This window comes from Pleurodeles waltl, chromosome 4_2 (genome assembly GCF_031143425.1).
Source record: "Pleurodeles waltl isolate 20211129_DDA chromosome 4_2, aPleWal1.hap1.20221129, whole genome shotgun sequence".
In the NCBI taxonomy this organism is placed as follows: Eukaryota; Metazoa; Chordata; class Amphibia; order Caudata; family Salamandridae; genus Pleurodeles; species Pleurodeles waltl.
In genome coordinates, this window is record NC_090443.1 from 834,415,332 (window position 1) to 834,433,596 (window position 18,265).

At 41.8% G+C, this 18,265-nt stretch overlaps 1 protein-coding gene across 2 annotated transcripts in view; it reads left to right on the plus strand.

Annotated features, from left to right (window-relative positions):
* The window catches only part of LOC138293366 (FRAS1-related extracellular matrix protein 1-like), an 892,846-nt gene that overhangs the window by 313,854 nt on the left and 560,727 nt on the right, over window positions 1-18,265 (plus strand). For both annotated transcript variants that reach the window (XM_069232561.1, XM_069232560.1), the window contains exon 19: window positions 17,996-18,192. In XM_069232561.1, coding sequence (XP_069088662.1) covers window positions 17,996-18,192 — 197 coding nt within the window. The remainder of the gene's footprint in view (window positions 1-17,995; window positions 18,193-18,265) is intronic.

An 18,265-nucleotide genomic window follows, 5' to 3' on the forward strand; every position in this document is an offset into this window, starting at 1 on the left:
CCTAGACAGCCACACACAATTGGGGAGCTTGGATGTGGCTGGATTGGCAAAGGGCTACATACTCCCGGCAGTTAGTCACTCTGGAGCCAGGGCCAGAAAGGCAGAGCACCTGTGCACTTCAAAGGCATACCTCTAGAAGCTTTTTTCCACCTCAAAGGCACACCTGGGTATAAATACTGGCGCTCAGACAACAACTATTAAGTACACTTCTGGACCTGTGGTTACTCTGCCAGGAAGGAGGACTGCTCTGCTGCCTGAAAGGACTGCCCCTCTGCTTGATTGCTGCTCTGCTTGACTGCTGCCCTGCTGTTCTGACCTGCTGCCTGGGTAAGAAGGACTGGACCTACATCTCTCGAAAAAGAACCTCAGACTGACTTCAAGGGCTAGTTGGTGGGCCTCCTGATCTGGAGCCTCAGGGACACAACAGGCCTCTAACAACCTTGCATCCACACTTGAACTCTGCCATCTGTGAGTCTACCTGTCATGTGGTGCCACCCCAGTCTTGGACCCTTGGAAGTGGGATCAAGGTGGTGTGCCAGCTTCTGTGAGTCCACTGGAACCCATGCATCTGCTCTGCTGCTCATGGGAACCCCAAGCAGAACCTCACATCGTCAGTGGTGCATGGGTTGGACCTGTCATAAAGACCTGCGTCACTGCTGCAGCCCACAACCTCCTTTGGAACCACCTCTGTGCTATGTATCCTCTGCACAGGCTCTCGCATCCCTTGTCCATGGCAGCCTCAGCGATGACACCGGACTCCCCATCACAGCCTCACTGCTCCTCAGAACTGATGCATTGCCCAACTGGGTGGTGCATCCTCGACACCAGATGTTGCATTGCTAGCCACATCAATGGAATCCTCGATGATGCAGGCCCGTGCATTACAACCATCGCTGCATGTCAGAACCGAAGCATGAGTTCAGTTGCACAATGCATCTTTGACGCAGATCCTCACAAAGCTCCACAACTCATAATATATGGTACTCTGTTCAGCGGGTCTAAATGGGTCCCGACAGCCGGCCTGTACTCCATCATGGTATACCAGATATCCGTGCAACCAGATATACATAGTTTGTGCCTTGTGCTTTTGAGCACTCTTCACACTAAAAATCTTCAAAATTTAATATGTCCGGTTCTACTGATTGGATCTTTGTCATTTTGGTCTTGTTCTAGTTATTAAAAAGTACTATATTTTTTTAACTGACTGTGAGGTCCTTTTCTATGATGTTTTTCACTCTATTACTGTTTGAAGTGCAGCACAAATACTTTACACCTTTCCTCTAAGTTAAGCATGCCTGCTCTGGGCGCAGCTACCAGCCGGTTGAGCACAGGTTAATTTAGGGTTGTGGTTGCTGCTTGACCAGGGCTCGTACCTCTGTCAACCAACTATCCAGTTTCTCACAATGACCCAAAGATTTGAGGATCTAATTCCCCCAAGTGGATACCATTTTGCAGCGGGTGGCTATTCTTCTTCTTTGGGACACTCCTCTAGTAATGTTTTGTACTTCACTTAAATTATTTCACTTTTTAAGTACTGCAACTCAATTCTCTACATCCAGAACATAGTCTATGTGCACCATCGTAATAATGAAAACCACAGTTCTTATTCAAATTGTCAGCAAAATCGGTTAATGCAAGCCAGGCATAAGGCCAAGGTGGTTAAATATATTATGTAATTTCATCTTTAAATTTCTTCCATTTGTTATGTGAAGAACAATGTTCATTAACTTTATTCCTTTCAGTGAACAGACTCACCAATATTGTCATTTAAAAGAATAGTCTCATATTCTGATAATTTTGTACTCAAAGCTTGAGAGCTATAGTTACTGGATTATTCAAAATATTGACCTGATTCATTTTTAAAATGTAGAGGTGTTGCATTTCAAAATCTCACATTATCAATAGTTCTTTCAGTACTTATCCCCGTTGATCTGTGCTGTGTACAGGTTGCTCTCATTTCTAAGAGGGGGGTCCGACTGGGACATGTTCTGTGACAAATCTGCTGATTGCACCCTCACAACAGGTTCAGCTGGCCTGTATGCAGGTTGGGCAACATAATATGGTTCACTGTTCCCACTGTCAACAGTCTTGTTCTCTATTTCATGAGCAACAGTTCTAGTATTGACTTTTTCATTCATTTTGTTACAAGAACTGGTACAGGATCTCAGTAGGTGAGACCAAGCTCTCTCTTACATCCCTCTACCACCAGGTCAATAACCTTCGGTAACCAGCAAGCCACTGGATCTGGATTTGGAGTTCAGGTCTGAACTGGCTATCCCAGTTATGCTGCAAATCATGCAACAGAGAGACGTGCTTGATCAGTTGGATCTTTCCAAGCTTGAAAGTCTAGTATATAGATTTTTGCCTTGAAGAGCGTTTCCTAATTACTGCTGTGCAGCAGTGCACATATGGACATATTGTTTATTGCTCTCTGGGCACCTAACTGGTTTTGGACCTAATACCTACTACTGTATTCATAGTCAATGCTTGTTTAAACATACCATTAGCTCTGCCTCTACCCTGTTTGAGTCGGGCCTAAAGGAGTGTGCTAATTGGAGACTTACTCTCAATTTAGCAAGAGCATCTGCTAATGCCCTAGAAGTAAAAGCTAGTGAGTCCAGGTAAATGGCCAACAAGGGAATCATTTACAAGAAGTATTTAGAAATTAAGTATGTTCAACGTCGTTCAAATAAATCAAATGGGACATATTATTTAAGACACAATATTAGGAATAGAATAAATTTGATAAAGAAGAAAACAGGAATATGTGATAAAGTATCTTTTTTCACAGAATTACTTTTTAATGTGAATTGAATATTTGGAACAGGATAAAGGGTACTCAATATGCCAAATTATCATCCATGAATCACGTCTAAAAAGGGTTACTTAGAAGAATATAGCCCATGAAGTAATGTATGTTAAAGCCTACTCTTGATCAAGGGAATCAGTCCTTTGTGTGGAACAAATAATTCAAGGATGTAGATCCATAGATAAATTGATATAGTAGAAGTGGAAGCACTGTTGTGGCTCATGAAGCCACGCTCTGGAAACTTGATAGCAAAATTCCTTTCTTGCAAGTGTATGCTGGACTTTGAACTGTTTTTAGATAAGATAGGGCTGCCATAAGCAAGATCTAGAGTGCCTCCATGCTCCCTCAGAAATTGTTCTGCACACAAATTTCTTTGCTGCACAATTTGTCGAAGGAAGTCAGCATCCAAAAAGAGATGGACGCAGTCGACTGGCTAAAAGTTAGCCGTTTCAACTTTACATCCAGCATCACCAGTAAAAGGTGGAATTTGGGGCTGAACTAAATTGGGGGGCTGCCAAGAGAGCACTCTGTCTGTGCTTGCCGCTGCATGACCTGCTCTCTGGGTTGGGTTAACCTGCTGTTTTCCCACTGCACAGACTGTACTTGCAAAGGGAGAGCATGACTGTACTCATCGTCTCCCTCAGAATTACTGGAAGAGGTGGTTAAAATGTAGATATGAGATACAAGCAGTCATTTCTTTCTGTAGTAAGTAGTGCCCAGCGAACAAAAGTCCAGATATTTACCCAACTTGGCAGCTATCTTGTGAAAGGGAGGCACATCATTTTACCTTTTTGTCAGAATCTGCCTGTGAGACAGTTTGAGGTAGTTCAAAGGACTCTAAGAACTGACAATAATGAATTGATTATACTCGCTGGGACCAAATATTTATATCATGGTTGGAGGATTAGATATAAATTCAATGTGAAACATTAGGGTTTTTGGCTTTGTTTCATAATGAACCAGTTGGTGATTTTATTAGGGGGAGTGTTATTTGTATGTACTTTTAATGATGTGTTTTTTACAAGCTTTGTCCTGTGTTTTAATCAAGTTTTATGGAGTTTTCCTTTGAAACAAACTATAAATTACAACTAATATATTTATCTACTGTGAGAAAGTAGCCTCTTTCTAGCCTTGTTACCCCCACTTTTGGCCTGTTTGTGAGTGTATGCCAGGGTGTTTTCACTGTCTCGCTGGGATCCTGCTTGCCAGGGCCCAGTGCTCATAGTGAAAACCCTATGTTTTCAGTATGTTTGTTATGTGTCACTGGGACCCTGCTAGTCAGGACCCCAGTGCTCATAAGTTTGTGACCTATAGGTATGTGTTCCCTGTGTGATGCCTAACTGTCTCACTGAGGCTCTGCTAACCAGAACCTCAGTGGTTATGCTCTCTCATTACTTTCAAATTGTCACTAACAGGCTAGTGACCAATTTTACCAATTTACATTGGCTTACTGGAACACCCTTATAATTCCCTAGTATATGGTACTGAGGTACCCAGCGTATTGGGGTTCCAGGAGATCCCTATGGGCTGCAGCATTTCTTTTGCCACCCATAGGGAGCTCTGACAATTCTTACACAGGCCTGCCACTGCAGCCTGAGTGAAATAACGTCCACGTTATTTCACAGCCATTTTACACTGCACTTAAGTAACTTATAAGTCACCTATATGTCTAACCTTTACCTGGTAAAGGTTGGGTGCTAAGTTACTTAGTGTGAGGGCACCCTGGCACTAGCCAAGGTGCCCCCACATTGTTCAGGGCCAATTCCCCGGACTTTGTGAGTGCGGGGACACCATTACACGCGTGCACTACATATAGGTCACTACCTATATGTAGCTTCACAATGGTAACTCCGAATATGGCCATGTAACATGTCTATGATCATGGAATTGCCCCCTCTATGCCATCCTGGCATAGTTGGCACAATCCCATGATCCCAGTGGTCTGTAGCACAGACCCTGGTACTGCCAAACTGCCTTTCCTGGGGTTTCACTGCAGCTGCTGCCAACCCCTCAGACAGGCATCTGTCCCCCTGGGGTCCTGCCAGGCCTGGCCCAGGATGGCAGAACAAAGAACTTCCTCTGAGAGAGGGTGTGACACCCTCTCCCTTTGGAAAATGGTGTGAAGGCTTGGGAGGAGTAGCCTCCCCCAGCCTCTGGAAATGCTTTGTTGGGCACAGATGTGCCCAATTCTGCATAAGCCAGTCTACACCGGTTCAGGGGACCCCTTAGCCCTGCTCTGGCGCGAAACTGGACAAAGGAAAGGGGAGTGACCACTCCCCTGAACTGCACCTCCCCTGGGAGGTGTCCAGAGCTCCTCCAGTGTGCTCCAGACCTCTGCCATCTTGGAAACAGAGGTGCTGCTGGCACACTGGACTGCTCTGAGTGGCCAGTGCCACCAGGTGACGTCAGAGACTCCTGCTGATAGGCTCCTTCAGGTGTTAGTAGCCTATCCTCTCTCCTAAGTAGCCAAACCCTCTTTTCTGGCTATATAGGGTCTCTGTCTCTGGGGAAACTTCAGATAACGAATGCAAGAGCTCATCCGAGTTCCTCTGCATCTCTCTCTTCACCTTCTGATAAGGAATCGACTGCTGACCGCGCTGGAAGCCTGCAAACCTGCAACATAGTAGCAAAGACGACTACTGCAACTCTGTAACGCTGATCCTGCCGCCTTCTCGACTGTTTTCCTGCTTGTGCATGCTGTGGGGGTAGCCTGCCTCCTCTCTGCACCAGAAGCTCCGAAGAAATCTCCCGTGGGTCGACGGAATCTTCCCCCTGCAACCGCAGGCACCAAAAAGCTGCATTACCGGTCCCTTGGGTCTCCGCTCAGCACGACGAGCGAGGTCCCTCGAATCCAGCAACTCTGTCCAAGTGACCCCCACAGTCCAGTGACTCTTCAGTCCAAGTTTGGTGGAGGTAAGTCCTTGCCTCACCTCGCTGGGCTGCATTGCTGGGAACCGCGACTTTGCAGCTACTCCGGCCCCTGTGCACTTCCGGCGGAAATCCTTTGTGCACAGCCAAGCCTGGGTCCACGGCACTCTAACCTGCATTGCACGACTTTCTAAGTTGGTCTCCGGCGACGTGGGACTCCTTTGTGCAACTTCGGCGAGCACTGTTTCACGCATCCTCGTAGTGCCTGTTTCTGGCACTTTTCCGGGTGCTACCTGCTTCAGTGAGGGTTCTATGTCTTGCTCGACGTCCCCTCTCTCTTCAGGTCCAATTTGCGACCTCCTGGTCCCTCCTGGGCCCCAGTAGCGTCCAAAAACGCCAAACGCACGATTTGCGACTAGCAAGGCTTGTTGGCGTTCTTTTGGCGGGAAAACACTTCTGTACGACTCTCCAAGGCGAGAGGGATCCGTCCACCAAAGGGGAAGTCTCTAGCCCTTTTTGTTCCTGCAGAAACCTCAGCTTCTTCTGTCCAGTAGAAGCTTCTTTGCACCCGCAGCTGGCATTTCCTGGGCATCTGCCCATCTCCGACTTGCTTGTGACTTTTGGACTTGGTCCCCTTGTTCCACATGTACCCTAGATTGGAAATCCACAGTTGTTGCTTTGCTGGTTTGTGTCTTTCCTGCATTATTCCTCTAACACGACTACTTTGTCCTTAGGGGAACTTTAGTGCACTTTGCACTCACTTTTCAGGGTCTTGGGGAGGGTTATTTTTCTAACTCTCACTATTTGCTAATAGTCCCAGCGACCCTCTACAAGGTCACATAGGTTTGGGGTCCATTCGTGGTTCGCATTCCACTTTTGGAGTATATGGTTTGTGTTGCCCCTATCCCTATGTTTTCCCATTGCATCCTATAGTAACTATACATTGTTTGCACTGTTTTCTAAGACTATACTGCATATTTTTGCTATTGTGTATATATATCTTGTGTATATTTCCTATCCTCTCACTGAGGGTACACTCTAAGATACTTTGGCATATTGTCATAAAAATAAAGTACCTTTATTTTTAGTATAACTGTGTATTGTGTTTTCTTATGATATTGTGCATATGACACTAAGTGGTACTGTAGTAGCTTCACACGTCTCCTAGTTCAGCCTAAGTTGCTCTGCTAAGCTACCATTATCTATCAGCCTAAGCTGCTAGACACCCTATACACTAATAAGGGATAACTGGGCCTGGTGCAAGGTGCAAGTACCCCTTGGTACTCACTACAAGCCAGTCCAGCCTCCTACATCTACTACTTGTATAAACATATCTATATATATATATATATATATATATATATATTTATATATATATATATATATTTATATATATATATATATATATATATATATATATATATATATATATATATATATATATATATATATATATATAGAGAGAGAGAGACACACACACACACACACAAACAAAGAAGGTCCCAGTGTTCCTGGAGTGAAATGCAGCAGTCTGAGTTGGGATCCAGCAGGCCTAAACATGAGAACAAATGCTCCTCCTTGTATCAAAGAATACTCATACTCTCCTGTGCTGTGAAATCAGCTTAATGATAGAGTTCCTCCTGATGCAATTCAGCCATAGCCTTGGTTACCGTTCACGAGTGAAGCACCAGTTACATATAGTGCATCACATTAAACAGTAAAAGGGGACTGGTCCCTGCAGGTATCAACACAAACTGTATTAAAACTAGTGCTAATTTAGAGTATACATGGTCTAAAGTCATGATGCTTTCAAAAGAAACTATTGTGACCATTCACGTCGTGTTCATCTCTTGTGCATAATGAAAAGAAAATAATGATTAAATGCCCAATTTCCATGATGTTCGCATCTAATTGCACATAATGTCACTACATCCCAAATCGCCCGTAGTTGAATCAGACAAAATTGTTATACCCAAAGGTACAATTCTGATGATGATCGATACATCATGACACAATGTGCACTAATACATAGGCAAGTCATTGGTGACATAACTGATATCGAATACGAAATATGCCTGGGTGCTGGACACTGATGTGTTTGGCAACAATAGACCAATAGAAGAGATCACTGTCAGGCTCTGGTGGTATCACCGAGGGACTCTCAATAACATGTATAGTAAAAACATACAGTTCACCCAATATGAGGCTTGTATAAGAATAACAACTTCAGTTTACTTGTAATGGTACTATGAGGCCGCGATCATCATGCCAATTCAGGAGGGAGTCACTGAGCAGTGTCTCAGTGACTCCTGCCAGCGAGAGAATGCCACATTAGAAAACTTTTGGGGCCCAAAAATTGAAAATCAAGACGGAGTTAGCACTCAATTAGTAGGTTAAGTCTTCAGAATGTAAATGTTATATCAACATATATTGCCCTTTTTACGTTGGTGACCCCAACCAGATGAACTCCATGGATGAAATAGCCCAGGATCATTAAATGTCTGACAATTACACCCAAGTGGGCAAAACTCTTACAGTTCATCCAAAAAATAGTCTTGATGGAATAATATTGAAAAAAGTGCTCAGCTGGCCACTGAATTCAGGACAAGTGAGGATAACTGAGTGAAAAAAAATGAAAAATGGTTATAAACAGGTTAAAAAACACTAGACTCAGGAAGCCATAAAAGATACAGAAGCATTATATGTAATATAAATTCTTGTTAGCCCAAATGCAAAGACATTTCTTCCCCAGAATTTAGGCCCATGGGGGCCCCCGGGTCAAAGTCAAGGATACATTTTGATTCAAGAATGTGCAATTTTCTCTCCCTGTTGCCTAAAATATCAGGTTCAATGGCCTCTGCTACTACTAAAAGTAGGAGATGATCATTCTGGAAATGCATTTTGCAAAGCGTCTCTTCAATGGGTACTGTTTGTCATTACGATGTATTGACCTCTTGTGCTCCAAGACCCCTTTTTTGGCCTTGTGAATGCTGCTGTCAGTGTACATTAACTAATACACATAGTACTCTGTGTTGGAGGTTAAGATTTGTTTGACTGTGAATTCTCTAGAAGTATTCGGGATCATGAGTGTAGTTACATATATCAGGAGAAACCACACCAGTGTTGTGGGTAGCCAATAAAAGTGTGTTGTGTATCCAGGTTGTAGCTTAGGTTTTCTCTTACTGAACAGCTTTTCATGAATGTAGACTAAGGTGTGGAATGCTCATACTTATTGATTATTTCATCAGTCCGGAGGGATGTACTACTTCCTCCAATGGAGCCGATGAGGGTCTAACATTTGTAGAATTACTTTTTTGGGCAATTTCCACATTGTAATGCATATCATTTAACTTGTTTCGGCATCAACCGGCCATCAGTATTGCTCTTGAAGGATGTGTAACAGTGCAGACATCCCACCATACTCCGAGCCTATTCTATCATGAACCGCTTTTAAAAAGACTCATTGTAGTAGATTTGTTTGGAATATACCATTGTCTTATTTTAGGTATGATTAAAATAGGAAACCCAGCATTTCCCAGGAAGGAGCTGTACTTTCCTGGAAAGCCAGGAGGTGGGAAGCTTTTTTCTCTGCTATGAATGAACTGCTTTGTGTAAGTCCAGGTCGAATCTAGTTTTCGATCGGGTCATTGCTGCCTCACTCTCTCAGCATAATGTGGCAAGTATATGCTGCTGAAATTCAGTAATCTCATTAATATCTGTAATTCCCTAAGTGAAATGAGGGGCACAAACATCACACTTTTCTGCAAGAACCCAGGTGTCAGTCCTTTTCTTCACTTCCTAATTCATATATTGTAGAACATTTTCATATAAAAATCAAATTTTGTAATTTTTTCTAGCATGGTAACTATAGGCCAGATGTATCAACCCATTTTGCATTTGAAACTGTAAATTTGACCGCAAATGCAAAATAGCCTTTCCAGATGTATGAAAGGCATAGGCAGTGCAATTTTAGGGAATCACAATTTTTTGCGATTCCCTAAAATTGCTCCTCCAAATAGGAAATCGCAAATAGGGATTTCCTATATGCGACTCCCTAAGTACATGTAACAAGCATTTCCTAAATACAAAATGGGCATTTAGGAAATGCTATTACAACCAACTCCAAGTTGGTGGTAACCATTAGCACTTTTGAAAAATGCATTCACAATTCTGGTGGTACACTGTGTGTAAAAAATCTATTTGCTATATAAAGAGTGTTTTTTATAATTTTATGTATTAGCTGCAATTGTGTGCTGTGTGTATTTCCTACTACTTCAAGGATACTGGGTAGAAAGGATAGGTACATAGAGTGTTCCTGAATAAACAGTTTGTTATATCCAAGAACAGTGCTGGGAGGATGGTATCAAATTAATCAAATCCTTTAAACTGTTTTGACTACAAGCTGTTTCAATAGTAAATTAGGAACATTAGTAAGACCATTTACACAGACTGAAATATGCCACACAGTTCTTGTGTTCAAAGTCCATACATATATAAATGGCAGCAATCAGTGTAATTCCACTTGGTCATATGTAAAGTGTCCATCAAAATCTTTGTCTCTCAGATGAAGAAGGCAGAATAACAGTTTGAGGCCAATGTGAAATAGAATGGCCGCAGCTAATGTGCCATTCTGGAACTCTTTCTGTGAGGCATCTTGTTTCCTGGCTGCAGTGACTCGCTCCTTCTGCAATGGAGGAATGGGTTTACTGGCCCTCAGCTTTCTCCATTTCCACACGGATTGGTTAGTCGGGTTATGAGGAACAACTGTCACCTTTACTTGACTTGGCTGTTTTTTTTCCCACAATCCTGTGAAAATCACTCATCAGGCAATTTTTATCTCTCTGAAGCCCTTATTTCCCTTCTAGCTCTGCTATCACCCAGGGTATGTCTTTCCTGTTCTTCATATTTACAATAAAATTGTAGCTTCATTTTTAATTCAACCCAGAATTTTACATTATGCATCTTTCTTCCTTTTCGAAGATTTTCATTCTCATTTTAATTTGAAACTTTGTAATCTCTGTCATTGAGATATAGACTTGAAATATTATTTTTGATACCATGACTTCATTCTGCTCTTGTGGCAAAGCAGCATACCTTTGGCAAATAGCCAATATTTACTTGTATCAAGAAGTAGCTCTGATACTGTGTGTATGTTACATATAGGCTTCATTTATAAATCTACTGGCGATTAAGCTTCTTACCCTTCCTGTGTTTGTTTCATTACAAGTGGCAATAGCACAGTTAAGGGCACGGCTTGTATAGTCATGTATAGGGAAGCAAAAACCCTTCACCAGACACCATTGTATATTTGGTACGATACTCATTGCTAAACATGTTTATTGTTTAATGTTTATGCTGTGGAGTGGAATGAGGAAACACCATTTCTATCTGACAGATTTTTCTTGCTAACAGTTAGACCTGGCATCCTTGGTCTGGCTTCCCCTAACTTTTTGTTCTCTGACTTCCTGTTTTTCTCACCAATTTGTGCTGGCTTTTAGGATTCTGTGCACTTTACCACTGCTGACCAGTGCTAAAGTGCAGGTACTTTGCGCTCTAAAACATGGTAACATTGGCTTGTCCACAGTTGGCATCTTTAATTTACTTGTAAGTCCCTAGTAAAGTGCAATATATGTGCCTATGCCCTGTAACTTAAATGTTACTAGTGGGCCTGCAGCACTAATTGTGCCACCCACTACAGTAGCCATTCAAACATGTCTCGGGGCTGCCACTTCAGAGCCTGTGTGTGCAGAACTGAGATGCCATTACGACCTGGTGCATTCAATTGTCAGGCCCATAACTTCCTTTTTTATGACCTATACATCACCCCTAGTGTAGGCCCAGGTTAGCCCCCAAGGGCAGGGTGCAGTGTATTTAAAACATTAGACATGTCCTGGTAGTGAAAATCTGCTAAATTCAGTTATCACTACTGCAAGTCCTATCTCTCCCATAGGTTAACATTGGGATTACCTTGAAGCATCATTTGTAACTTTCAATTGGGGAAAGATAGAAATATGGAGTTTGGTGTCTCTGGACTTACAAATTAAAATCACAATTTAAGGTTGTAGAAAGGAAAAAATGCAGGAATCTCCAAGAATATATCGTAGGTCCTTTATTGAAGCAACCCACCCACCAGCAGCCTTGTACAAACAGCTCTCCTCTCTGCTCTCCTCCAACATAACCAACACTCCATATTCTATCATGAGGTCATATGTGACCTCAGCCTGAGGCAGAGCTTTGTGAGCATTCCGCTCATGCTGAGATCACATAAGCCATATACCACAAAGGTGAAGTCTGATTTTTAACTGTAAGTCTGAAAATGTCACTTTTAGAAAGTTGAAGACTACAGGGTAACCCAATAAACCCCCACACAACTGTGTACGATATAGTCAAAGGACAAACATTTGTGGAGGAATTATTTATCAGACAGATAAACAATGAATGAAGCTATACAATTAATGTATGAAATAGAAAAGAGGAAGACAAAAATCAACAAAATGAGCGTGTTGTTTAACAGCAAAAATAGATCATTTTATATATAATCAAACACCTCAAAACATTAATAAAAAAGTACATGATAATATTGTAAAGAAACAGCACTATTGTCACCTCTGATATCTCACAGCGGTTTTCCAGGAGATCAGTAGGTAAACAACCTACCGCTGACATATAAGTATAAATCAATCAGTCCAATTAATTTACATTTTGCAAAGTATTTAAGACACTTAGAGATGGACTGATACAATTGTATGTTAACATTTCTGTGATGAGGACTACAATATTATCATAAATAATTCCTTCACAAATGTTTGTCCTTTGAGTACTTTTAGAAAGTTAGCATTTTCTTACCCATCCTGTGCCTCTGCTTATCCCTGAAAACAGGTCTGTGGTAGATGACAGCTGGACTTTGTGCATTCCCTCTAGACAGTGACACTCTAAGGGAGCTTGGGTGTGACATTCACATCCTAATGGCCCATCACCAGGCTGATTGGTCTTCTTGGGCTAGATGGGTGGGAGGAGCTGACACACTTGAATAGGGATGTGCCTCTAGTAACACCAAGGGCTGCACAACCCCATGTAGAGAGCCTGGAGACAGGGAAGGAAGGGCAGGGACCTTGTGATCTTTAAAGGCCTCCTTGAATCCTCCCTCAATTCAAAGGCACATTTAGGTCTGTGTACTGAACTCCAAACCTCACAAAATCAGAACTCTACTGGACCAAAGAACACTCTGCCAGGAAAAAGGACTGCCGTGCTAACAGGAGGGACTGCTACTTTGCACCTGTGTTGCTGTTTTGGCCTACTGCTCGCAGTAGGAGGGACTGACACTTTGATATTGCTTTGCTGTGTTAGCTGGCTGCCTGCTGCTTCTTGCTTGAAGTGGAAAGGACTGTTGTTCTCTACATCCTTGCTCCCAAGAGACTCCAAGGGCTTGTTTGCTTGCTCCCTGTTCTACTGCAGTCTCAGGGACATCAAAGACTGCCTGCTACTTTCCTGATGCTGCTGGACTCTGTAATGTGTGAGTCCTAACCTTGAGGTGCCCCCCTCCAGTCCTAGGCCTCAAAAGTGAGTTCTGCAGCTGATTCATGTAAATACTGATGCATTACTTTGAGAGAATGAGAAAAATCTTTGCATTGCTCCTTCGACACAATGGCTGCTCGGTGACAGCAGTTTCACAGTCTGGGCGGTTCTGCAATGACGCTCTGTGATGCTCAAGGGCAATGCATCGCATTCACTTTAATGGAGTCCATCAACAACTCAGTGATCCGACTGCGTGGAAAATACTAGTGCATCGTGCTTTGGACGTCAACACTTTGCTCCATCAAAGATACTGTATCCCTGGCCCTCCATGGGTTCTGTAGCTGACTTACCCTCCATTGCGGTCGGCCTGCATTTCGGATTTGCACCAGTCACTCACGACCTCAAGTAACCTTTTGACTGCTAATGAATTGTAAGCACTGTGTTCACATTTAAACCCATATCTCGGCTTCTACTTATTGAATTATTGTTGTTTTGGTCTTGTTTTACTCAAATACATATTCTATACTTTTCTAAACTGGTGTGGAGTCATTTTTGTGGTGTTTTTCAATGTGTTATTGTATTTTATGTGTTGCACCAATACTCTACACTTTGCCTCTTAAGTAATGCCTGACTGCTCTGTGCCAAGCTACCAGAGGGTGAGCACGGGTTAATTTAAGAAGTGTTACCCTGACTATTATTGTAGTCCCTAGTTGGACAGGGTGCATACCTCTGCAAACTAGAGACCTGGTTTATAACACAAATCAAAACAGTATTACGTTTATTATCTGTGGATTAATAGCCATTGCTTGTGTTTGTGTAGGTGTTTGCCCAAACTCTACCATCTTAGTACCTCAGTGTTGTAGTACATACTGCAGCAATTGTTTGTAAATATTTATAATCTCAGTGAACCTCTCGCTAGTCTCTGCTATAGGCAGGCTCTCTGAGTGCATGTAGCTGGTACTGGCCAAGTTTATCATGGCATTGTAAGTGCCCTTAAGCATAGCCTTTGCACTAATTGTGGAAGTTTACCCAGAAACAGCATTAAGTGTTCAATGTGTGTCAAAGGCACTTCAGAATGGATGATATACAGATGAAGGTTCAGTCTTGACATACTTTATGAATAGCCCCTCTGCATCTGTCCCTTCTGGTGATTCAATGTAAGAGTAAAATACCCCCATGGTATATACTGGCTCGTCTTTGACCACAAATACTATTTCACCCTAATTTAAGGGAAAGTTCTCTACCAGTCAAATGGGAGTAAGGTCTGGGCATACATTTTCTAACTCATCCTCCCCTGGCTCTCCAGCCATAGCTCACAAAGACTCAAACACAGTAATTACGATTAGGGCTAACCTTTTGTATTTATGAAGCATTTAATAATCCCCAGTGGAAGTGGGGGGGTCACTTATCCTCTCTCTGAAAAGGATCACAAAAAACCTCCAGACATCTCAGATTACATTCTGTGTGTATCACTTTTTAGGGTTTCTAAAGTTTGAGACACGTGGAAGGGCACCATGTCGTATACTCAGAAATCAAAGGGCACAGCTCAAAAAAGTTCCTTAGCCCCAAGGGGATCCTGTTTATTGTGGATTCTGGAGAAAAGGAAAATTGACTTGTGCCTCTCACTCTTCTCTGTGATGAGTTACGGTCATCTGGATCCAGAGATTTATGGGACAGACAACCCTGCCCGAGAAGCTGTTGTCTACGGGGGTATTTCTAGGTCCGTGGATCCTCTCTCTGGCCCCTGAAAGCATCAGACAAGTACAAATATTAGTGTTTCAAAATAATGGGTTACACATCATGTATAACAAGCACAAAAACCTTGCATATCTGAATGAAGTTATGGTAATCTCAGCAGCCACATTATAAAATAAAATGAATGTTACAAAACCCAATGCATTTTATACATATACCTACTATCTGTAATTATTGGTCTAATCTCAACCTAACAACGAAATCTATTTTATCATCAGCCTTATAGTCATTGTATTGACAGAACAATTGGGGCCTGATTACAACGTTGGCGGAGGGGGTTAATCCGTCCCAAATGTGACAGATATCCGGCCCACCATATTATGAGTTCCATAGGATATAATGGACTCGTAATACAGTGGGCGGGATATCTGTCACATTTGGGACGGATTAACCCCCTCCGCCAAAGTTGTAATAAGGCCCTTAGTCTTTTCTTAACTATTTAATGAATAGCCATGTACCATCCCCAGATACATTTGAAAGCTTCCAGGATGATTTTCTAAGCAACCAGTCTTCGTGTCTGTACCTCCCATATACCTTGCTTTTAATAACTTTCTCCCCATTGATTCACCATGGAAAAAGGAGTAGGGAGTTGTAGTTATAGTTCCTTGTATTTGCATCACAGAACGGACAGTGTCCACCAGAGAAACCTCTGAAACACAAGCAAATGTATCAAAACAAGCTTACTTGTACATATTCTCTTCACTGGGCTGGATGGTCTTGCTATTTAGCTCACTCCATGAACCTCTCTGGACAGCAGGATGTAAGTTTTCCTCTCCACTGCATTTCTGTTATTTTTGTTAGAGCAACTAAGGTCAATCTGTTTCTGAAGTAATACAGTGATCTATGTTGGCCCCTGTCACCATTTGAAGTATTTGGTGTCTTGCCCTGAAGCATTGTACTTACAGACTTTGATGAATTTGTGCATTTATGCTTCCCTACAATTAGGCCTGATTTGTATTTTACATGTCAGAGTCAACAGAAAACAATATATCCCAAACGTCATTGCATCAATGTCTTTCTGCAGGAAGGCACTCTCATTCTCTCTCTAAAGTATGGGAGACTATACTCCTATCCTCGGGGTACATACAAATCTGACAAATTTTTGAACTTGTTCTATAAGGGTAGGAAAATATTGGTGAGAGAAAAGACTAGTATTACTATGTGAGTGACATCTACATATGCCACCACTGTCTGTTATCACCAATCATACTTAGAAGAGTGTAACTTTCAACATCACAATTTTGCTTCAATTAGACTTCCTTTCTCTTTCAAGTTAACATGCTGTAACATCCTGTTTTCATGCAGAGCTCCACCCACATCCTGCCAGGACGGCCCATCCTGCCAACAGTCAGCCCCTCTATTTTGTGGCTGCCTAGAAGGTATACACATAAGCCAACTACACCAAGTCATGTGATCCAGGAAACAGGATGCAGGCACCAAACCGTTAGGACACAAAAGTACCAACTTCATAAAAGTGACATTTTCAGAATTGTGACTTAAAATTAAGCTTTAACATTAAAGAGGACTTTAAACTACAATTCCTTCGATAAAAAAACATGACATTTCTGCCTGCTCCCAAACAAACATTATCACTTATTAAATGTCATAAGGTAACCCAGCATTGTCCTATGGGAGAGGTAGACCTCATAATAGTGAAAATGAATTTATGGGTTTTTTACTACTAGGACGTGTAAAACTTAAAAATACATTGCACACTTTTTAAATGCCCTACTGGCTGTTTGGGACCTGCCATGTGGGTGAATTATATGTAAGAAAAACTGAGTTTTAGGCTTGGCGAAAGCATTATTTTGCCAAGTCGAATTGGCAGTTTAAAACGGCACATAAGCTGCAATGGTGCTACTTAAGTGGAGCATACTACGTTTTTCAGGTAGCATGCTTTAGGGTGTGAGCACAAGCATTTTAGTACTGGTTAGCAGAGATAAAGTGCACAGAGGCCTAAGGACAATAAAATAGAATTCAGCAAAACAGGAGGGGAAGAAAGCAACAAGTATGGGGGAAACCCAGCCTAGGGTGCAATGATGCTGATGCATTAATGTTTATGTTAAAATATATGTAATGCACCTTATTTGGGTACAAATGAGGGTATCAGTGTCAGTCAACAGATTAATATAATACAACCTCTACATCAGTCTTGGAATGCAATGTGTGCCTTGGGCCAGCACACAGTACCTTTTAAGGGTGTTGTGAATATTTTATCAACTTTTACGTGAGAAACAATTTTAATAAATGGGGTAAGTGATAACATTAAAGGAAACGGTGATCAAACATTTATTCTGAAGGATTAGTGGTAAAAATATTGTTAGTTCTAGGGGCCAATATGGTGACATAATTATATGTTAATCTTTAGAAACCAATGTTGTTCAATGAAATAATTTTGCATGCCCATAATAAATAAATGCTTGTAAAGTATGATGGCCTACTATGAAATAAAACTGCGATGTATGTAAAGGTATATAAGCTAAGTGACTGAACATTCTCATAGAGCTGGATATCAGTTAGAAGGGGGAAAACTGCAGAATGGAGTGGTTTATAAAAATGAATGGTTGTTAATGTATAATATTGGCTAGGTGTGTGTAGCATCGAATTGATGATGTGCAACTTCCAGCTCCATGCCCTTCAGCCACGTGTGCATCAGTATGGTAGTTGGTCCCTAGAGTTTTTTGAAGTGTCACTATTCCCGAACGAATCGAGGAAAAACTATTCCTACTACAAGGGAGAGGCAGAAATGGGGTGCTGCAGGATGTGTTCATTATATGATTTTAGACGTATTGTTCTTTCTTCCTCTTGCTGAATCGATTTACCAACGGTGCATTCGGCTTCTAAAGTAGAATAGTCTACATCTTTTTTTTTATATTTTATTCTTTACCTAGTGGAGAAAATGAAATGTATTCTTAGGTTCCCGTTTAAATAATCATTCTCTAAATTAATTGGTTTTTCTGATGGATCATTAAATGATAGCGCTTGCATGTATTAAAACAGTGCCTTTTGCATAGATCTAACCAAAGAGTTTCGTCTTGTTTTCCAAAGGTTCGTTCAGGCTTTGGGATCTGAAATCTGGTTACATCAACTACGTGCAATCAAAGCATGATCACCAGGAGCCCACTACAGATCATTTCATGATTTCTGTCAGCGATGGCATTCACAAGTCCACGGGCATGCCTTTTTATGTCCTCATCAATCCAACCAACGATGAAATCCCAGAGCTGCATCTGAAGAATCTGACGGTAAAGTACACTATTCTGCATCTAACCTTTGACCTGCTTTGTCTAAGTCTGATAAGAAATTAACTTCATTACA